The sequence below is a fragment of the Myodes glareolus genome, chromosome 3, assembly GCF_982192425.1.
Source record: "Myodes glareolus chromosome 3, mMyoGla1.1, whole genome shotgun sequence".
Classification (NCBI taxonomy): domain Eukaryota; kingdom Metazoa; phylum Chordata; class Mammalia; order Rodentia; family Cricetidae; genus Myodes; species Myodes glareolus.
The window spans coordinates 25,552,121-25,568,833 of NC_142028.1; the positions used below are offsets into that span (position 1 = coordinate 25,552,121).

Consider the following 16,713-nt stretch of genomic DNA (forward strand, 5'->3'; position numbering starts at 1 on the left):
ACCGTCTTGTTGCTGTGTGTTGTTGCCTCATGGGTGATAGTTTCTGATCCATCAGGAGGGCACTTCATGGAGATTGCCTGGCAGTGATCCTTACTTAAGACAACAGAATACTTTGCATCAGTGTAACTATCTGTGAAGCTGGGTCTCTTGAATTACAGAGGAGCAGTTAAGAGAGAAAAATACTTCAAATTGCTGTGGTTCCAAAGAGTATGGGTTCAACAAGGTATCATCACTTTTAGAAAGTTCCCTACCCTTTCTGTAGCTAGTTTCCCTTATGTATAACATGGAGACAATAAAGATCTACTTTATGGGATTAAGCGAGATAGCATGTGAGAAGCATTTGGCACATGCCCAGCAAACAGGAACATTTGATTCATGAGTCACTGCCTGTAATTTTATTAGTAATAAGTATCAGGCTTGGGAGCACTGGGTGGAAACATGTAAAAGCCCTTCCTTCAGCTGAGTGCTCACCTATAACTCTAATGCAGATGCAGGAGGATTACCAAAAGCTCAAGGCCAGCCTGGTCTATGTGGTGATGCGTTCAAGGCTGGCCTAGGGTTATAGAGTGAAACCCTTCCTCAAAGAACAAACAAAGCTCCTCCTTTGACATCAGCATTGAATGACCAGAACAGAGTGGAGAAAATTTGCCAGAAGTCCTCTGACTCCTCCCTATCCACTCCTCTGTTTCTATTCAGAAAATGGCAGGCCTCCCATGGCACATCAAGTTGTAATAAGACTAAGTACCTCCCCTTGTATTAAGACTGGGCAAGGCAACCCAATATGGGGAATAGGGTTCCAAAATCCAGCAAGAAAGTCAGAGACAGCCCTTGCTCCCACTGTTAGGAGTCTCACAAGAAGACCAAGCTACACAACTGTCACATGTATGCAGAGTGCTTAGGTCAGTCCCATGTAGGCTTCCTGGTTGTTGGTTTGGTCTCTGTGAGCTCCTTCCTTTGAGTACAGGTTGGTTGTTTCTGTGGGTTTTCTTGTGATGACCTTGACCCTTCTGGCTCCTACTTTTTCCTCTATCTCTCTTTGGTGGGATTCCCTGATCTCAGCCTAATGTTTGACTGTGGCTCTCTGCATCTGTTTCCTTCAGTTGTTGCATGAAGCCTCTCTGATGACTGTTGAACCTATGAGTATAGCAGAATATCATTAGGTATCATCACATTGACACTTTTTTTCTCCAGTCATGTTTGATTCTGTCCTGCCTCTGGGTTGTGCGGGGGTAAGGGTGGCACAGAGATTGTAGGAGGGGCCAACCAATGACTGGTCTAGCCTGAGACCCATGCCACCCACGAGATTGAGCTCACCCCTGACACTGCCTGGAGCCAGACACCTAGGATAGACCCAAACATGACTGGTTTTGCTTTATTTAGAAGAGTTTGCTGTCAGCTATGGAAATCCCTTCGGGGAAAAGTATGTGAAAAACAACTGCAGAGGTTTTCAGTCTCCCTGAACTGAATATTAATTATGAGGAGGAGGGAGAGAAAGGGAAGGAGGAGGGGTGGGGAGAAAAAGAGAGGTGAGGAGGACCACTCTGAGTTCTGATGACAGTGAGTGGCCAGACTACATAGATGCCTATGTAGGCATCATTCTCTTCACCAAGACCAGAGAAAGTGTCCCTGTCGGTCCAGGCAGTCCTTCCTTCAGGGAGCCTTCCGTGATCCCTAATAGCGGGGTGGTACTTCTCTACATACTTAGGGTTCCTTTAATCCTTGTCTCATTGTCTCTTAGAATACTGTTTACTCAAACTTTGCTTTTTTTTTTGAGAAAGGACCTCACTCTGTGGACATGGGCCTTACAACCCTCTGCCTCCAGAATGCTGGTAGTATAGGTGTGCACCTCCAGGCCTGGCCTCCCTCACCTGCCTCTTTCCACCACAGAGCTACAACCTGTAAGGCCAGGGCCTGACTGTGTTTTGTCTGTTGTGTGGAACATGGTAGGTATCTGACAAGTGCTTGAGAACCAAGTGTAAGATTGTTGCCCTTGGGGTATCAACTTGGCGAGGTGGAGGAGGACACAGGATTATGCTGTCTTCCCTAAGCAGAAGAGCCTTGTCAACCCTCCAACACTATGACAAGGACCTGAGTTAGTCAATTCATAAAAGGAGAGCATTTGCATTGGTTCCGTTTAGTTCCTGATTAATTGTCCCCACAGTTGGAGGCCTGTAGTTAGTCAGCACATCATGGCAAGAACACATGGTGAATCAAAACACACTCAGACCATGAGCCAAGAAGCAGAAGAGAGAGGACAGCCTTGGGCTCTCACCCAATAGCTGGAGACCTATCTCTAAGTAGTTTCCGTTGACTCCCAACAGTGCCATGCTGAGGAACAAGGCCCAAACACACAGGTCCTTGAAGAACGTTCCAGACCCTAGTGATACTGAGGAGTTGCTGGTGAAGTGGTCTGAGACCAGGAGCTAGGACTCAGGAGTTGGGAAGGACTTTCTACCAGGCCAGTGGGTTTAGAGACCCTGCAAGAACAGACTGACTTGCACTGTCATGGCTTCTCTAGGCAATGGGAGTCACCAGGCCCAGCTTGTGGCAGGTCTAGTGTACTATGGGATTTTAAACCCTTAATAGACTTGTTACTTCATGTACAAGTCTAACAATGCTTCTCTAGGCAATGGGAGTCACCAGGCCCAGCTTGTGGCAGGTCTAGTGTACTATGGGATTTTAAACCCTTAATAGACTTGTTACTTCATGTACAAGTCTAACAATGCTGAACCATTAATTTTATCAGGTCTTTTATGACTTAATAAATTGAATTTCCTTACTCACTGAAGACTATGTTCATAAATCACTCCCAGTATTTAACTTTAAATTTAATGATCCTTAATCTCCCAAGTGTTTACAAAGTACAATCTGAACATGAAGTCACAAATTCAATTATTTGATGACACATCTTAAAATTGGCATGACAATGTTAATTAGTAAGATGTTGACTTTTCTTAAACAGTGCATTTGTCCTGGTAGCATTCTTTGGGAATGTGTTGAGTTTCCTTAAAGTCATATTTTATGACAAAGCTTCTGGAATTAAAGATATGTTTGCCCTAAAGAAATAAGTATTAAGTATTCAAACATTTGTAACGTTGTCTTCCCAAGAGGATTTTGGAAGATGGCTGCATTATTAGTGACTTTTCTCTGTATTGTACCAAAATGTTTGACAAAAGCAGCTTAAGGCAGGAAGGGTGTCCTTTGGCTCGTGGTTTGAGGGTGCACAGTCCGCGATGGTGAAGAAGGCAATGCTAATGCAGGAATCTGGTGAGTGCTGCCTTCTCCCTTTCCCCTCTTTATTCAGCCTCAGATCCCAACTCAGGGGATAATGCCATCCAAATTTAGCATGGGTCTTCCTTCCTTGGTTAACTTTCCTGAGGACACCCAAGAGTGTGTCTCCTAGGTGATTCTAAACCCAGTCAGGTCAACAGGGAGATAAGTCATTGAGGTTAACTAAAGAAGAGATGCTTTTATCTGTGTGGAAGGCCTGGCCTGCAGGACAACAGAACATTCTGTCTGCCACTCTGAGGCTGAATCCAGTTCTGTTTATATGACCTCTGTGACAAGAACTCCACTACAAGTTAAAGAGGAAGGTGATTGAGTGGTTCCTGGCCTAATGCCTAATGCTAAATTCATTTGAGCCAATTCCTCCTCTCTAGTCCTTTCCTATCCATGTTAGGTCCTAGAAGCAGAAATGTTCAGATATAAGAATGGTATTTTGTTGGATGCCCAGAGTCTCCTACCCTATTTACTTTGTAGACCCAACCTACAAAAAAGTTCCCAAAGAACTGAGAGGCAGATGTGGTTATTTGCTCTGTTTACTTCTGCTCTCATGAGTCTGAGTCTTGAGTCATTCAGAGCAGGCTGTGACCTCTGAGGAGCACAAGGAGCCAGTGTCGGTGACTTAGAACAGACCTTTTAGGAGAGGATGGGTCTTGAGACATGTGGGCACTCATGTGAGGAGCCTGGCATCCGGAGCAAAGCTGAGCGGGGTGGGTGAGGTGAAGAGGGCAGCATAGACCCAGAGGGGGCTTCTGGAAGTGGTAGGAGGAGCAGATGGCATCAGTGACTGAAGGGTGCAAGGGGCAGCGTCCAAGGGATGTGTGAAGTGAAGAAGAGAGAACTCTCTTTGAAAGACAAGGAGTACAAAGGGAAGGGTCCAGAGAGCGGGTAGTGAACACGGACTACCAGGTTTCCAATTGCTCAGCTGTGGCCATAAGAAGGAAGAAACTGAGTGGGGGCGAGAGAGTCTGTAGGAGAAAAAGAAGGATCAGCTTCCCTCCCTCCCTCCCTCTCTCCCTCCCTCCCTCTCTCCCTCCCTCCCTCCCAGACAGACCAGGGAAGGGGTACACAAAGGTGGCCTTAGAGCCACCATATGACTAACTTCCCTGTATCTGGCAGAGGACCCTCAAGGAACAGTGACCCCAATTCCACCCTTCACATAACTTCTAAACCCATTTTAGAGACAAGGAAATCAGACTCAGAAAGGTCATGAAAGTTGCCCAAGGTCCCGGGGTGTATATATGGGAAGTGAAGGCCTCTACCTCAATTCTGCAGTTACGCTCAATGAACAGTGACAGGAGGGTACCACTCAGAGGGGTGAGGTAAACGGGCTGAGACTCCTGTGCTGTTTCTGCTCCCTCTGTGAAGATGTAGGGGACAACAGGAAAAGTGGTCCTGAGGGGTTCTGTGGGCTCAAGGGTGGAGAAGTTCAAAGTCGGGCACGTGGCAGAGGGATATGCCATGCAGGATGCAGCCATGATTCCCAGCTGAGCGCAGGGCTGGTCTTTTACCCCTGCGAGACACCATAGCTCCAGCTGCCAAGCTTGGACACACAGCTGGGCGGAGATCTGTAGGCAGGCTAACTCTACTCTTTGCTTCTCTTTCTCCTCTGGAAGAGGTCTGAGGAACTGTGCAGTGCAAATCGGACCACGCAGCTGGGCGAGGGGATGTGCTGCCTAGGAGGCTACATAAACACCTTGACTTTGTCTCTTACATCTAGGGAAAACCCGTCAGAAACAGGAATACCGCACGGTGTCTGGAGATCAAGAAGGACCCCTCAGGTCCCTACAGGCTTGCGTTAGTGAATTGTACCCAACAAATATGGAAAATACAACATATAGGCAGAAACTCGGGTCACTAATAGCCTGTGAGCCCCAGAGATGTGGATTTGGGGACCCTGTTCCTAAGGTTGGAACAGTGACTAGCCACAGTGCTTTTTCATACTGGGGAAGGATGAGAGATAGATGTGTTTGTCTGCTGTGACTTCAGCATGCCGTTCACAGAGGTGAGGCTTGAGCACACGTGGGAGTGTCTGCTGGGGAGAGCGAGGGAAACTCGGAAGCCTAGTCCCCAGCTCGCCTTGAGAGATCGTGATATGCATCGAGCGCCATTCTGGGAAACATCTCAAAATAGCCAGCATCGTCTGCCTGCGCTGTGGAGCCAGTGAGAGGGATGAAAGTTGATCTGTGGTTCCCACCAATGCTGTTTAGCCTCCATTCCCGACAGCTACTACCACTGCCTGGCCCCCACCTCCTCCCTGGTCATCTGCTCCCCTCCCCAGACTGTGCTGGGTTGGGCCACATGAGCAGCTGGATCCTCTTCATTTCAGAAACCTGACAGCTACCCAGGTGGCCTCAATTTCCTCCCGGTCTGGACTGTTCCAAAAGAGGCAGCAGACACACAAGTGACTTTTTCTAATTCCTCTACCACATCTTCAGTGTAGGTGCCTCTGGACAGCCAGTCTCTTCCACTGTGGCATGATCACACAGGCGGCAGAAAGCAGAGGATCCTGTGTGTGTGTGTGTGCTGTAGGCTCCTGGGGTCTCCTACAGAGTGGCCGAAAGACACATCAGCCTCAGCTGCATGGAAAGGCATTTGGCTCCATTCCAGTGGAGAGCCGACTTAAGGTACACGAAGGTAACTTTCCACTTGGGTTGGCAAATGACAAATAGTACATACACACAGCACGTTGTGTGGGCTGGGATGTGGGAAACAGGTCATCTCACACATCCGTGACAGGGTTTCAAACTGGTGCCAGCTTCCTGGTGGGCTAATTGGCAAGCCCTAAAAATAGGATATGTGCATTTTCTTTTTGCGCCAAGAGTTCCACCTCTAGAAATTTACCTCCAAAGTTATGAAAACGGGCTGCCAAGACAACGCAGAGGGTAAAGACGTTTGCTGCCAAGCACTACAACCTGAGTTTGTTCCCAGGAAGCTGCACAGTGAGAGGAGCGAACTGGTTCTGGAAAGCTGTACTCTGACCATCCACACGTGTGTACACACAGCAATACACTGATACAGCGGACATGCATGAGATACAAAAACAAATGCAAAGGAAAAAGAGTGAGAAAGTATTCATGTGCAGAGCAATTCCTTGCTGCATCGCATCTAAGTGGAAAATGCTGGAGGTGAACGACATGCTGAGCATCTGAGCCGTCAGAGACATCAACCCCGCAGACTGGCTGTGCAGCTGTGGAAACCGGTAACATCTGCGGCTGATGTGGAGGGAGGAGCAGAAGAAGAAGAGGAGGAAGAAGAGGAAGAAGAGGAGGAGAAGAAGGAGGAGGAAGAGGATGAAGAAGAGGAAGAAGAGGAAGAAGAAGAGGAGTGCCTTGCAGATACCTTTTGGTTAAATGGGGGACTTGTAATGTTCACTTCTACACAAGAAAAACAAAACAAAACAAAAAAGCCTAAAGATGGATGTGGAGGCTCCTAATTATGATCCCAGCACCTGAAAGGGTGAGGCAGGTGGATTGGGAGTTTGAAGGCAGTTTGAGCTATGCAACAAGATCCTGTATAGAAAAGAACAGGGAGAAAAAAACACAAAAGGACTCAAGGAGAAGCTAATGAAATATGGTGGTGGCTGGCAATGTGGTGGGAAGGACTGGGGCTAGAAACAGAATAGGAGGATTGTGGGAATGTGTGTCCCGGGCAACACTCCGCTAAATACATGTTTATGTAACTTTGACATTTAGAATAATGCTTCAAAATCAAATTTTCAAAATTAAATTACATAAAATCAGAGACGAAAACCACAAATGGATTGTAAACAAAAAATGAATCTCATATATTTTCTATTTGTATTGTTTGCTTAACTTGCATGTGTGTGTGTGTGTGTGTGTGTGTGTGTGTGTGTGTGTGCGTGTGCGTGTGTGCATGCATGCTTGAGCATGTTGTTTGTTCTAAGACAAAGGCTCATGTGGTCTAGGCTAGCCTTAAACTGGTTATAGAATCAAGGTTGGCCTTGAACTCCTGATCTTCTTGCTTGAACCTCTCAAGTATTAGAACTGCAGCTGTGGACCACGACACCCAGTTTAGATCTAATTTCTAAATATTTTTCCAATAAAAGGAATTAGGAAATTAGGGTTCCTTAGGAGATGTCACCAACTCTTGGCTAGTGTTAGGAATATTCCTGTGTTAAAAGTAAAAAATAAATGCTCAAAGAAGGATGAAGTGAAGGCGGAGAGATCGGACACTTATAAAAACTTCCCACAGATGAACTGCCGCAAATCATGCAGCCAGAGTGAAGGAGTCTCCACTGGTAATGTTAGGGACTGTGTGAACATTGGAGTCAATCAGACATCAATTTAACAATAGATGATACCACAGAATAAACTAAAAACCCACAAGTCATTTCAATTGAATGCATGAATGAGAAATGAGTGCCCCTTTCACGGTAGAAGGCCAGCTAATTAATATTGAAATGATCGTGAATTAGAAAGTTACCATCTGGCACCCGTGGTAGCTGGAATTGTCTCAGGCAAGAATCATCATCAATGGACAAAAACTAGTGAGCGCTGAGACAGGATACACACATGGTGGTAGAGAGACTGCTTAGAAGATGTGTACTAACTCCAGAGAGAAAGCTGAGAAACCTGGCAGGCCTTAACTCGGTAGCCAGCCTCAACATCAGCGGTTGCTGGGCAGCTGCATATCATATGCCTCCCAGCAGCAGGAACCCAGAACCCAGAGCCTCAAGAATCTTGAGAAAGCTTATTAAACCACAAATGAGGGATGTTACCTAAGAAGTCTGCTCTGATCAGGGGGTGCACGTTTGTAACCCCACACTCAAGAGGCTAAAGTAGGAGGATTGTCGGTTGGTGCTGCATGTTGGCGTAACATAGTAAGACCCTGTCCCAAAACAAAACAAGACGGCTATAACAAAGCAAGATACATGCTTCAAAATGCCAAAAAACCCACAAAAGATTAGGGAGCCTTCATATTAACATAGACTAAAGACACGATGATGCATCTAGTGGTCCTATACAAGACCCTAGACTGGGGGTGGGATACTCTCTCTCTGCCCTGAGCAGCAGTGGGTGACTGGTGGTGTTTGAATGGGCTTTGTTGCTTAGATGGTAGTGCTGTGTCTACACTCTTTTCCTGGTCTGAATGAGGTCCTTTTCTATCAAAGTGTCCTTGATTTTATGAACTATCCACTGGCTGTATTGATGGGGCATCATCTCTGAGATTTTTGTGTGTGTGGATAAATGATAGCTCAACTGGTAGGTTGCTGGAGCCAAGGGTGACAAGGAAGCAAAGGTGGTGACACATGGTCACATCTGTGGATGGATGGCGAAGGACATGCAAGGATTCTTTGTGCTCCACTTGTGACTTTCTTTTAAGGCTGAAATGGTTTCAAAATAAAAAGATTTTAAAAAATTCCACCACAAATTGCCCCGTCTATGTAGATAGGCATTCCTTCTCTGTGGTTTTGTTGTCTACATATTTGGTTTCTTGGGGGTCAAGTGGTTCAAAAGCATTAGATGGAAAATTCTAGAAATAACTCACAATTTCTAAATAATTTGGTCTGAAAGCTACAATAATAACCTGCCTGCAAGATATGTCTGAGAAACGGTCTTCTTACAGAAGATGGTAATTTACACAGAGACCCACAACTGGAGAGCAAGGAGACACCAAGAAACTTCGGAGTGCTCAGTCCCAAGTAGGACCATATTCCTCTTTTAAGGCTCAGAAGGGGGAAGAGCAAAAGGCTGTAAAAGCCAGGGGTGGTGGAAGACTTCAAGGAAACAGCATTTCCAGACCGCTGGGCAGATGCACACATGAGCTCACAGAGACTTTCGCAGCATGTGTGCACAAACACTGCCTGAAATCCCAGCACAGGGGAGGGGGCGTGGGCATGAAGTCCTCTTTAGTCTATTCAGATTGGTGGCTCTGGGAGAGGGACAATCAGTTCTCTTCAATGGAGTAACAATAGGTAGGTTTATCAACTGCACTCCAGGGCCGGCCCCACGCTCTGGGGTAGTTAGTCAACACAAATCAGACACCGTTGTTTTCCTTTCTATGTAGATATTTTGTTTGTTTGCTTTTTTTAAGAAAAAGAACATGAAGTTGAGTGGGTAGGGGAAGAAGGTAGGAGTTTTGGGAGGGGAAAGATATGATCAAGATCTATGATATAAAATTATCAAAGAATAAATAGAAACATTAAAAAGTAAATTGGGACTGAGGAGATGGCTCATAATAACCTGTGTTTGGATCCCCAGAACTCATGGAAAAAGCCAGGAGTGGTGATGTATGCTTGTAACCCCAGAGCTTAGGGGAAGAGACAAGCAAATCCTGGGGGCTACTTGGCCAGCCATCCTTGCCAAAATAGAGAGTTCCAGACTCTGTGAGAGCATCGGCCTCAGAAGACAAGGTGGAGAGTAACAGAAAAAGACATGTCAGTCCATGGAGCCTACCTGCCTCCTCATAGGCATGCAGACTTGCATATATATCACACGCACACACATGTGCGCGCACACACACAAGGGGGGCAGAGACAGAGATAGAGGAAAGAAAAGAAAACATTAAAAAGAAAATTAACTTTATTGAGTTTGCTGTTGTAATTTCTCTACTTTATTATTGAGTTATTTCTCTTGCCACTTCTAATTTAAAAATTCAGCTTTATCATTACCGCATCTTTAATAAGAAAAAAACCATGAGAATATAGGGTTTACCACTACCCACCGCTCCCGGGAACTTTCCTGCGAAGTGTTTCTTCCCTCTTGGCTGTGGCCATGAAAACAACATCTGAACCTAACTTGAGCGTCTATCACTTGGAAGAGGAAACCTGCACCTCTCCCATGAGCATAGCTAATGTGACAAACGGCTTTGTAGGCTCTGGCTTTCCCTGCAGTTCTGATATGCAGGGCAGGGTGGTGACTTGCTTTCCTCTTTGGCACCTCACTTGGCATTTCATAGGTCTTTATGATGTGCCCAGATCACGACCCCCAGAGAGAGACCACCAGAGAGGCCCAGACTGTAATAAGCAAGGTTTAATCAGCATAATACAAACATGTTTGGAACTCATCTCCATCCCCGTTACAACAAGGTAGAGAGGAGTTGTATATCCTCTGTGGGGTAAGCTTTTAAAGGCATAACTACAAAGAGAATCTTTGAAGATGCTTTGGCCTGGGTACAAGGACTTTGGCTCCCTCCTGTTCTGTTAAGTCAACTTTTTCCTTGTTTTTAGAACAAGGCCACTGTTCTTGGGTTAGGCCATCTTTATCAGTCTGTACCTGGTGGCTGGCTGGGCTGAGCTAAGTGACCCTGTGCTCGGAATCTCACAGGTGGGAGAGAGGAAGGTCACTATCTTCCTGGGAAAACATTCTGTTAAGAAATTTCTTCTTGCCCCTTTGAGAATAAGGGGTGAGGGTCCCACACATTAGAAGACCATACCTCTGCGGCGTGGTCTATTTCCAACTTCATCCGTCAAGAGCCGTGATGATCATGTCAGTGGTCGACGTCAGTCTGACCACATTAATACGGATTCTTCTCTTCTGAGTTTTGGGGATGCTGGCGCAGATATGGCAGGTTAACCACTGCTGACCTGGGAGTAAAGTGGCCACAAAACCCTGGCAGAGAACGAATTCCCGGTTTCCCCTAGGATTCTGCAACGGTGACCTTGCCGTGCTCTCTCAGATGGCCAGGCGGTGATGCTCCCAGGAGCGCCTTGAAATGTGCACTATCTTCCCTGTCCTATCTCAACTCTGGGTTTTCAGATACTGTCACTGATGTAACCTCTCTGGGTTCCAGGTTAAAGCCCTGCCAAACACCTCCAAGGTACAGGTAGCAGGCTCAGCTCCTCTTTCCAATCCAAACTAGCCTTTTCCTCACTCTGTAACCCATCGGACCTTGAACTTGTAATCCTTCTGCCTTGGCGCTCTAAGTTGCTGGGGGTGGGGTACAGGTGCACCCTATTAGCTCCTCTGGCTGCCCTTCTTTTCTCTCCTCTTCTCCCCTTCCTCTTTTTTGGGGGAGATGGTGTGGGGCGGTGTTGATGGGGTGGTGGATGATGTAACCCTGACTGGCTGGGAACTTGCTATATAGATAAGGGTGGCTTCAAATTTGTGGCGATCCTCTTGCCTCTACCTTCTGAACGCTGGGATTGCAGGCATAAGCCATGATGTCAGACTTTTCTTCCACTTTTAAAAGCTTTTGATTAGCCTCTTAAATGAGTTGCTGGCCCTGCTTCGGGTACATTTCTATCCAGAATTAAACTGAAGGAATGGGGCTCATGCTTTCCTGTCTTCACAGGGCCTTGGATCTGGAATCTAAATGTGCTGTTGTGTTATCAAGGATGCTTCTCCCCTTCCAGAGCCTACACGGTACCCCTCCGGGCTTGACTAGTCCTGTCTTGAGTAGCCTTCCTATGAGAAAATCCCTTCCCAGAATGCAAAGGAAATTTCTATTTTTCCAAATTCCAAATCCCAAGAAAAATCAGCGGAATAGTGAGAGAACAGGAAAAACTTTGCAGTTTTTCTTCAAGAGTTAAAACCTCACATGTGGGACGATATGTTGAGCTTTTGAAGGAAGCAGATGTGTCAAATAGCACAGGAGAGTAGGAAACAGGCACACTCCAAAATTAAGGTCGATATTTTCAGAATCCAGGACAGGAGCGTGAAGAGAAAAAGCAATCACGACGGCTGGCGTCAGCTGTTCTTCCTTCTGTGTGTGCAGCATCTCCATGATGTGAACATGCGTGCTCATCTGTCTCCTCCTCATGGGTGTACAGCATCCCCATGATGCAAACATCTCCATAATATAAACATCCTCATGTTGTAAACGTGCGCTCATCTGTCTCCTCATGTGTGTGCAGCACCCCCATGATGTAAACGTCTCCATAATATACACATGCTCATGATGTAAACATGCGTGCTCATCTGTCTCCTCCTCATGTGTGTGCAGCATCTCCATGATGTAAACACGCGTGCTCATTTGTCTCCTCCCACAGTGACTGTTGCAATGGAAATTTCTTTCAGGGGGTTTTATGCAAAGCGAGTTGTCCACAGTTGAGTTTACCATGCTTCATAGAAACCACCACACCAATTCTTATGAATGGTTCTCAAATGTAACAGATTTTTGAAAGCAAACTACATACAATAATTGAAATTTTCCACCTGTCATTCATTCTGCTTGGAGCTTCTGACTTCATGAAAAAATCTGAATCTTACATTATTTGAACACACACAACAGTGTTTGTGGACATTTCCCAGTGTTTAAATGTTATAAATCACACTTTTGTGAAATTACTAATTTTGTCATGCCCACCCCTGCTTCTCGTATTTTTAAAAAAATATTTATTTATTATGTATACAATATTCTGTCTGTGTGTATGCCTACAGGCCAGAAGAGGGCACCAGACACCATTACAGATGGTTGTGAGCCACCATGTGGTTGCTGGGAATTGAACTCAGGACCTTTGGAAGAGCAAGCAATGCTCTTAACCTCTGAGCCATCTCTAGCCCTGCTTCTTGTATTTTTTGAGACAAGGTCTTGCTATACATCCAAAGCTGGCCTTGAACTCTCAGCCCTCCTGTCTCATCCTCCTGAAGCACTGAGTCACAGGTATGGGTTACCATATCCAGCATCAATTCAATATCTCTGACATACGAAACAGCTTTTTAGTTCTGCATCAGTGACTGTTATCATTACCATTAGAAACTCTTAACAAGTAACTGATGATGTTAGGAATTTTTCAGAGCCCTCATTGTCCATTCTTGCATCATTCAGAATCTGGTAGGAAAACCACCCCTGACCTTGAGTAAGCCTACAGCCAACCTCCCTGATTCATTACTCCTGATCCTCTATTCATTTAACAAATCCAAAGAGGTCACGAGGGAGAGGGAAAAGAGCTTCAAGAAGGTGGGAAATAGAGAGGGTGATATGGAACGGGAAAGTAGGAGCACCAACTAACTGGGTGAGAAGGGAGCCAGCTGCAGATGGGAGGGGCACAGAGGACAGAGAGGGGAGAGAAGAGCCAATGAGACCAGAGTACAATGGTGTGTGTGTGTGTGTGTGTGTGTGTGTGTGAGATGTGTATGCTGGTGTGTATTGTGTTCACAAAGGTGTATGTAGGCACATGTGCAAGTGTGTGTGTGTGTGTGTGTGTGTGATGTGTATGCTAGTGTGTATTGTGTTCACAAAGGTGTGTGTAGGCACATGTGCAGGGGTGTGTGTGTGTGTGTGTGTGTGTGTGTGTGTGTGTGTGTGGAGACTAGAGGTTGACCTTGGATCTGGATTGCTTTCCAACTCACATACAGAAGCAGTGTCTCTGGTCTGAAGTGAGAGCTCACAGATTTGTCTAGTGTAGTTGGCCAGTTTGCTCCAGGAATCTGCTTCATCTGCCTCCTAAATGCTGGGATTACCAGCGTTACCTGCTCCTCACGATTGTATGACAATCACTTTACCCAGGGAACCATCTTTCCAGCCCCTTATCTTTTTAAAACAAGTGGTTTTTTTTTAATGTTTTGGGGAAAGTTTAGCAGTCTTCTTGTTCAAGCAGTTCTCAAGGTGGGAACTGTACCAACAGAAAGTTCTAGGAACTTCTTCATCCTTAGGACCTTCCCACCAGGCAGGAGTCCTTCCCTAATGATGGAATGATGTGAAGTACCACAGACTTGCCAGCTACCCCTGGCACAGGAGTGGGTCTGGGGATCCACTTTGGCTCCGTGCAGGGACACAGGCAACAAAACACAGCCCCCGAACACTCCAATGTCAGGGCGAGTCCTTGGCATCCAATTCTGCCTCCACCCCATGCCTCTTTTCTTCATAGGATCCCTTTCCAGAATGCCTTCTCTACAGGGCCAGAGTGGCAGATGGGTGCAGGCATACCACACGATGGATGACATCCAGATAGATGTACACGGTCAGCGTCACAGGTTGATGCAGGCACAGGCAGGTGTCACAGTGTGGACGACGCGCAGGGTGGGAATCACAGGAGAGTACAGGTGAATGACACGTGTCACAGGTCATTAGAGTTGCTGGCAACAGGCTCTTGTAGGCATAAGGTAGGTGTCACAGGCTGGGACAGGAGCCCAGCAAGTGTCGTTGCTGGCATTCACCAGAGGAGGTCTCATAGGCTGTCGTAGCTTCTGGTAACTGTGCCATGGTGTTGCAGACACAGGACTGTTTCCACAGACAGCCACATGTCCAGAGAAGATGTCAAGGTGCTGCATGTGCCAGGTCGATGTCATAGGTTGGTACAGACACAGGATAGTGCCGCAGGCTGTTGCAGGGACAAAGCGGGCATTCCTGTCTGAAACAGGTCTGGGGCAGATGTCCCAGACTGATGCAGTTATAGGTCAGGTGGCATAGGCTGGCACAGGTTCAGGGCAAGTGTCACAGGCTGGGATAGGCACACGGCAAGTATCACAGGTTATAACAGGTGCAGGACAGTGGTCATAGGCTGGCCCAGAGCAGGTGCTACAAGCGGATGCAGGCACAGGACAGGTGTCCCAGGCAGGCACAGGTATAGAACAGGTGTCCCCGACTGGAGAAAACACAGGAAAAGTGTCACAGATTGTGCACTGAGAAGATGCCACAAGCTTGCGCAGGGTGGTACAGACACGGATCACGTGTTCCTGGCTAGTGCAGGCACTAGTCACATGCCCCTGACTGCTGCTGGTCCCAGGCAGCTGGCCCTGATTTAGGAGGTATAGAAACTGTTGATGCATGAGCTCTTTTCTTCTTATCTCTGCCTTTCCATTCTTGTCTCTCTCCCTTCATCTGGGGCAGAGACTCCCTCAGACCCGGAGAAGAGGATCAACATTCTGGTCCTTCGCTCGGCTGCTGCTCTGAGGACTGGGGTCTGCCAGGTCTGGCCTGAAGAGAAGCACTTTGTGCCCGAGCTCTCTGGCATGGTTTCGGCTACAAAAGAAGTTGGTGGAAGGGACAGAGGAACGCTGGCTTCACAAGCACACTGACCGGTGTCAAACTGGTGTGGGCTTAATAACACCGAAGTGTGGGTGACTGCAGGTGGATGAGAACCAACCGTGCCAGCTGAAGGGTCGGTGTGTCTGAAAACAGAGCTGTTTAGGCAACGGATCTTGTGGGGGCTGGAGAGGGTGGGCAGACAGGGAACTCTGGCTGTACCAGCTGGCATCGCAGCAGGATCTATCAGCCCTGCGATACCCTGAAGAAGCTCTGGCAGCTGCAGGGATCTGCTTGTGGTGCAAATGTCTGCAGTCAAGCCTGGGTGTTAGGGCAGCGTGGGCTGTGAAAGGCCATTGTCCTCGGTGGTCATCTCTCTTCCCCTGCAGGGGAGCTTTGACGGCTCTATCGCTGTGCCCGAGGCTTTCCTGGCCTCTCCTTCCCAGATGTCAGGGCCTGTGAACACAGGATTAACTTGGCTCCTGAGGGGCAGGTGCTGCTGAGCGTGGAATAATCAGCTCAAATGGGCTCAGCATCTGTCAGGATGGAGCAGCAGGGGATGAGGGGGGGGGATCTGCATCCTGAGCATTGGCTCCAGTGAGCTACAGATGTGGGCAGACATCTTGAGACACGTTCTATAAAAGAAGAAAGTCTCCCTTCAGCCCTCTGTGAACAGGGAGGATTCCTGAATGCCCTGTGAGAAATCGCCCTAAACAGTGGAGGTATTTTGTCCACTTACCTGGACCAGTGTGAACACTGAGTCCAAAGAAGGGGAAGGGAGAACTGGGGAAGGGAGAAAGGCGGCTGTTTGGGTTTTGCCCAGAGCCTGTGAGGAATCAATCTGAACGGAGCCACCCATCACTCACTGCTTTCTGAGCGAGACTCAGTGACCACCACACTAGACCCAACTTTTCCCAAGCATCCTGTTTATGCAGAGAGGAGTTTGGAGAGTTCAAAACAAACACACATCCAAACAAGCCCCCATTCATCCAGGGCAACTTTCATCCAAAAGTCAAGGATAAGAGGTTCTTGTGAAAAGAACAGAGGCCCCTAAAGAGGGTGTCTGCCACTGACTGGGCCTCTTTGAGCTGGCCAACCTTCCCCGACAGCAGTGTGGTCCGATATACCCGCAACCACTCTGGAACCCAACTCACTCTGGCACTGACCCAGAATGGCCTGGCGACTCCAGAGGTGTGGAGTCTCTGGACAAACAGCCGGCTGAGGTCCTGGCCAGCATCCTGGTCTGTCTCCACTCCATCCTCCGATCCTTTTGGCTCCAGACAGGATCAAAGGTTCCCTCTCTTCTTGGCGGGAGGCCTCATAAAGAGACGTTTGCAAGGGCCTTTTCATAATGGTTACTGGAATGTGAAAACCTGGCTGTGAATATTTCTGCCAAGCCAGCTGTTGGCACCGGTGCTGTGGCAAGGATCCCCTTCTACCTCTGGCCTCTTTCAAGTAGAAAATGGAAAGTCTCCATTTCGGGGCTTCTTTCCCTAAAACATCTGAGGGGTTTGGAGTGGGGAGACAGAGACAGAGAGACAAGAACAGAGACACAGAGAT

The 16,713-nt window shown here is 47.3% G+C and overlaps 1 protein-coding gene across 1 annotated transcript in view; it reads left to right on the forward strand.

Moving 5' to 3' along the window:
- The window catches only part of Galnt8 (polypeptide N-acetylgalactosaminyltransferase 8), a 38,654-nt gene extending 29,985 nt beyond the window's left edge, over nucleotides 1-8,669 (forward strand). The window contains 1 exon segment of the mRNA XM_087904190.1: nucleotides 5,003-8,669. Coding sequence (XP_087760316.1) covers nucleotides 5,003-5,143 — 141 coding nt within the window. The 3' untranslated portion in view covers nucleotides 5,144-8,669.
- The last annotated feature ends 8,044 nt before the right edge of the window (nucleotides 8,670-16,713 follow it).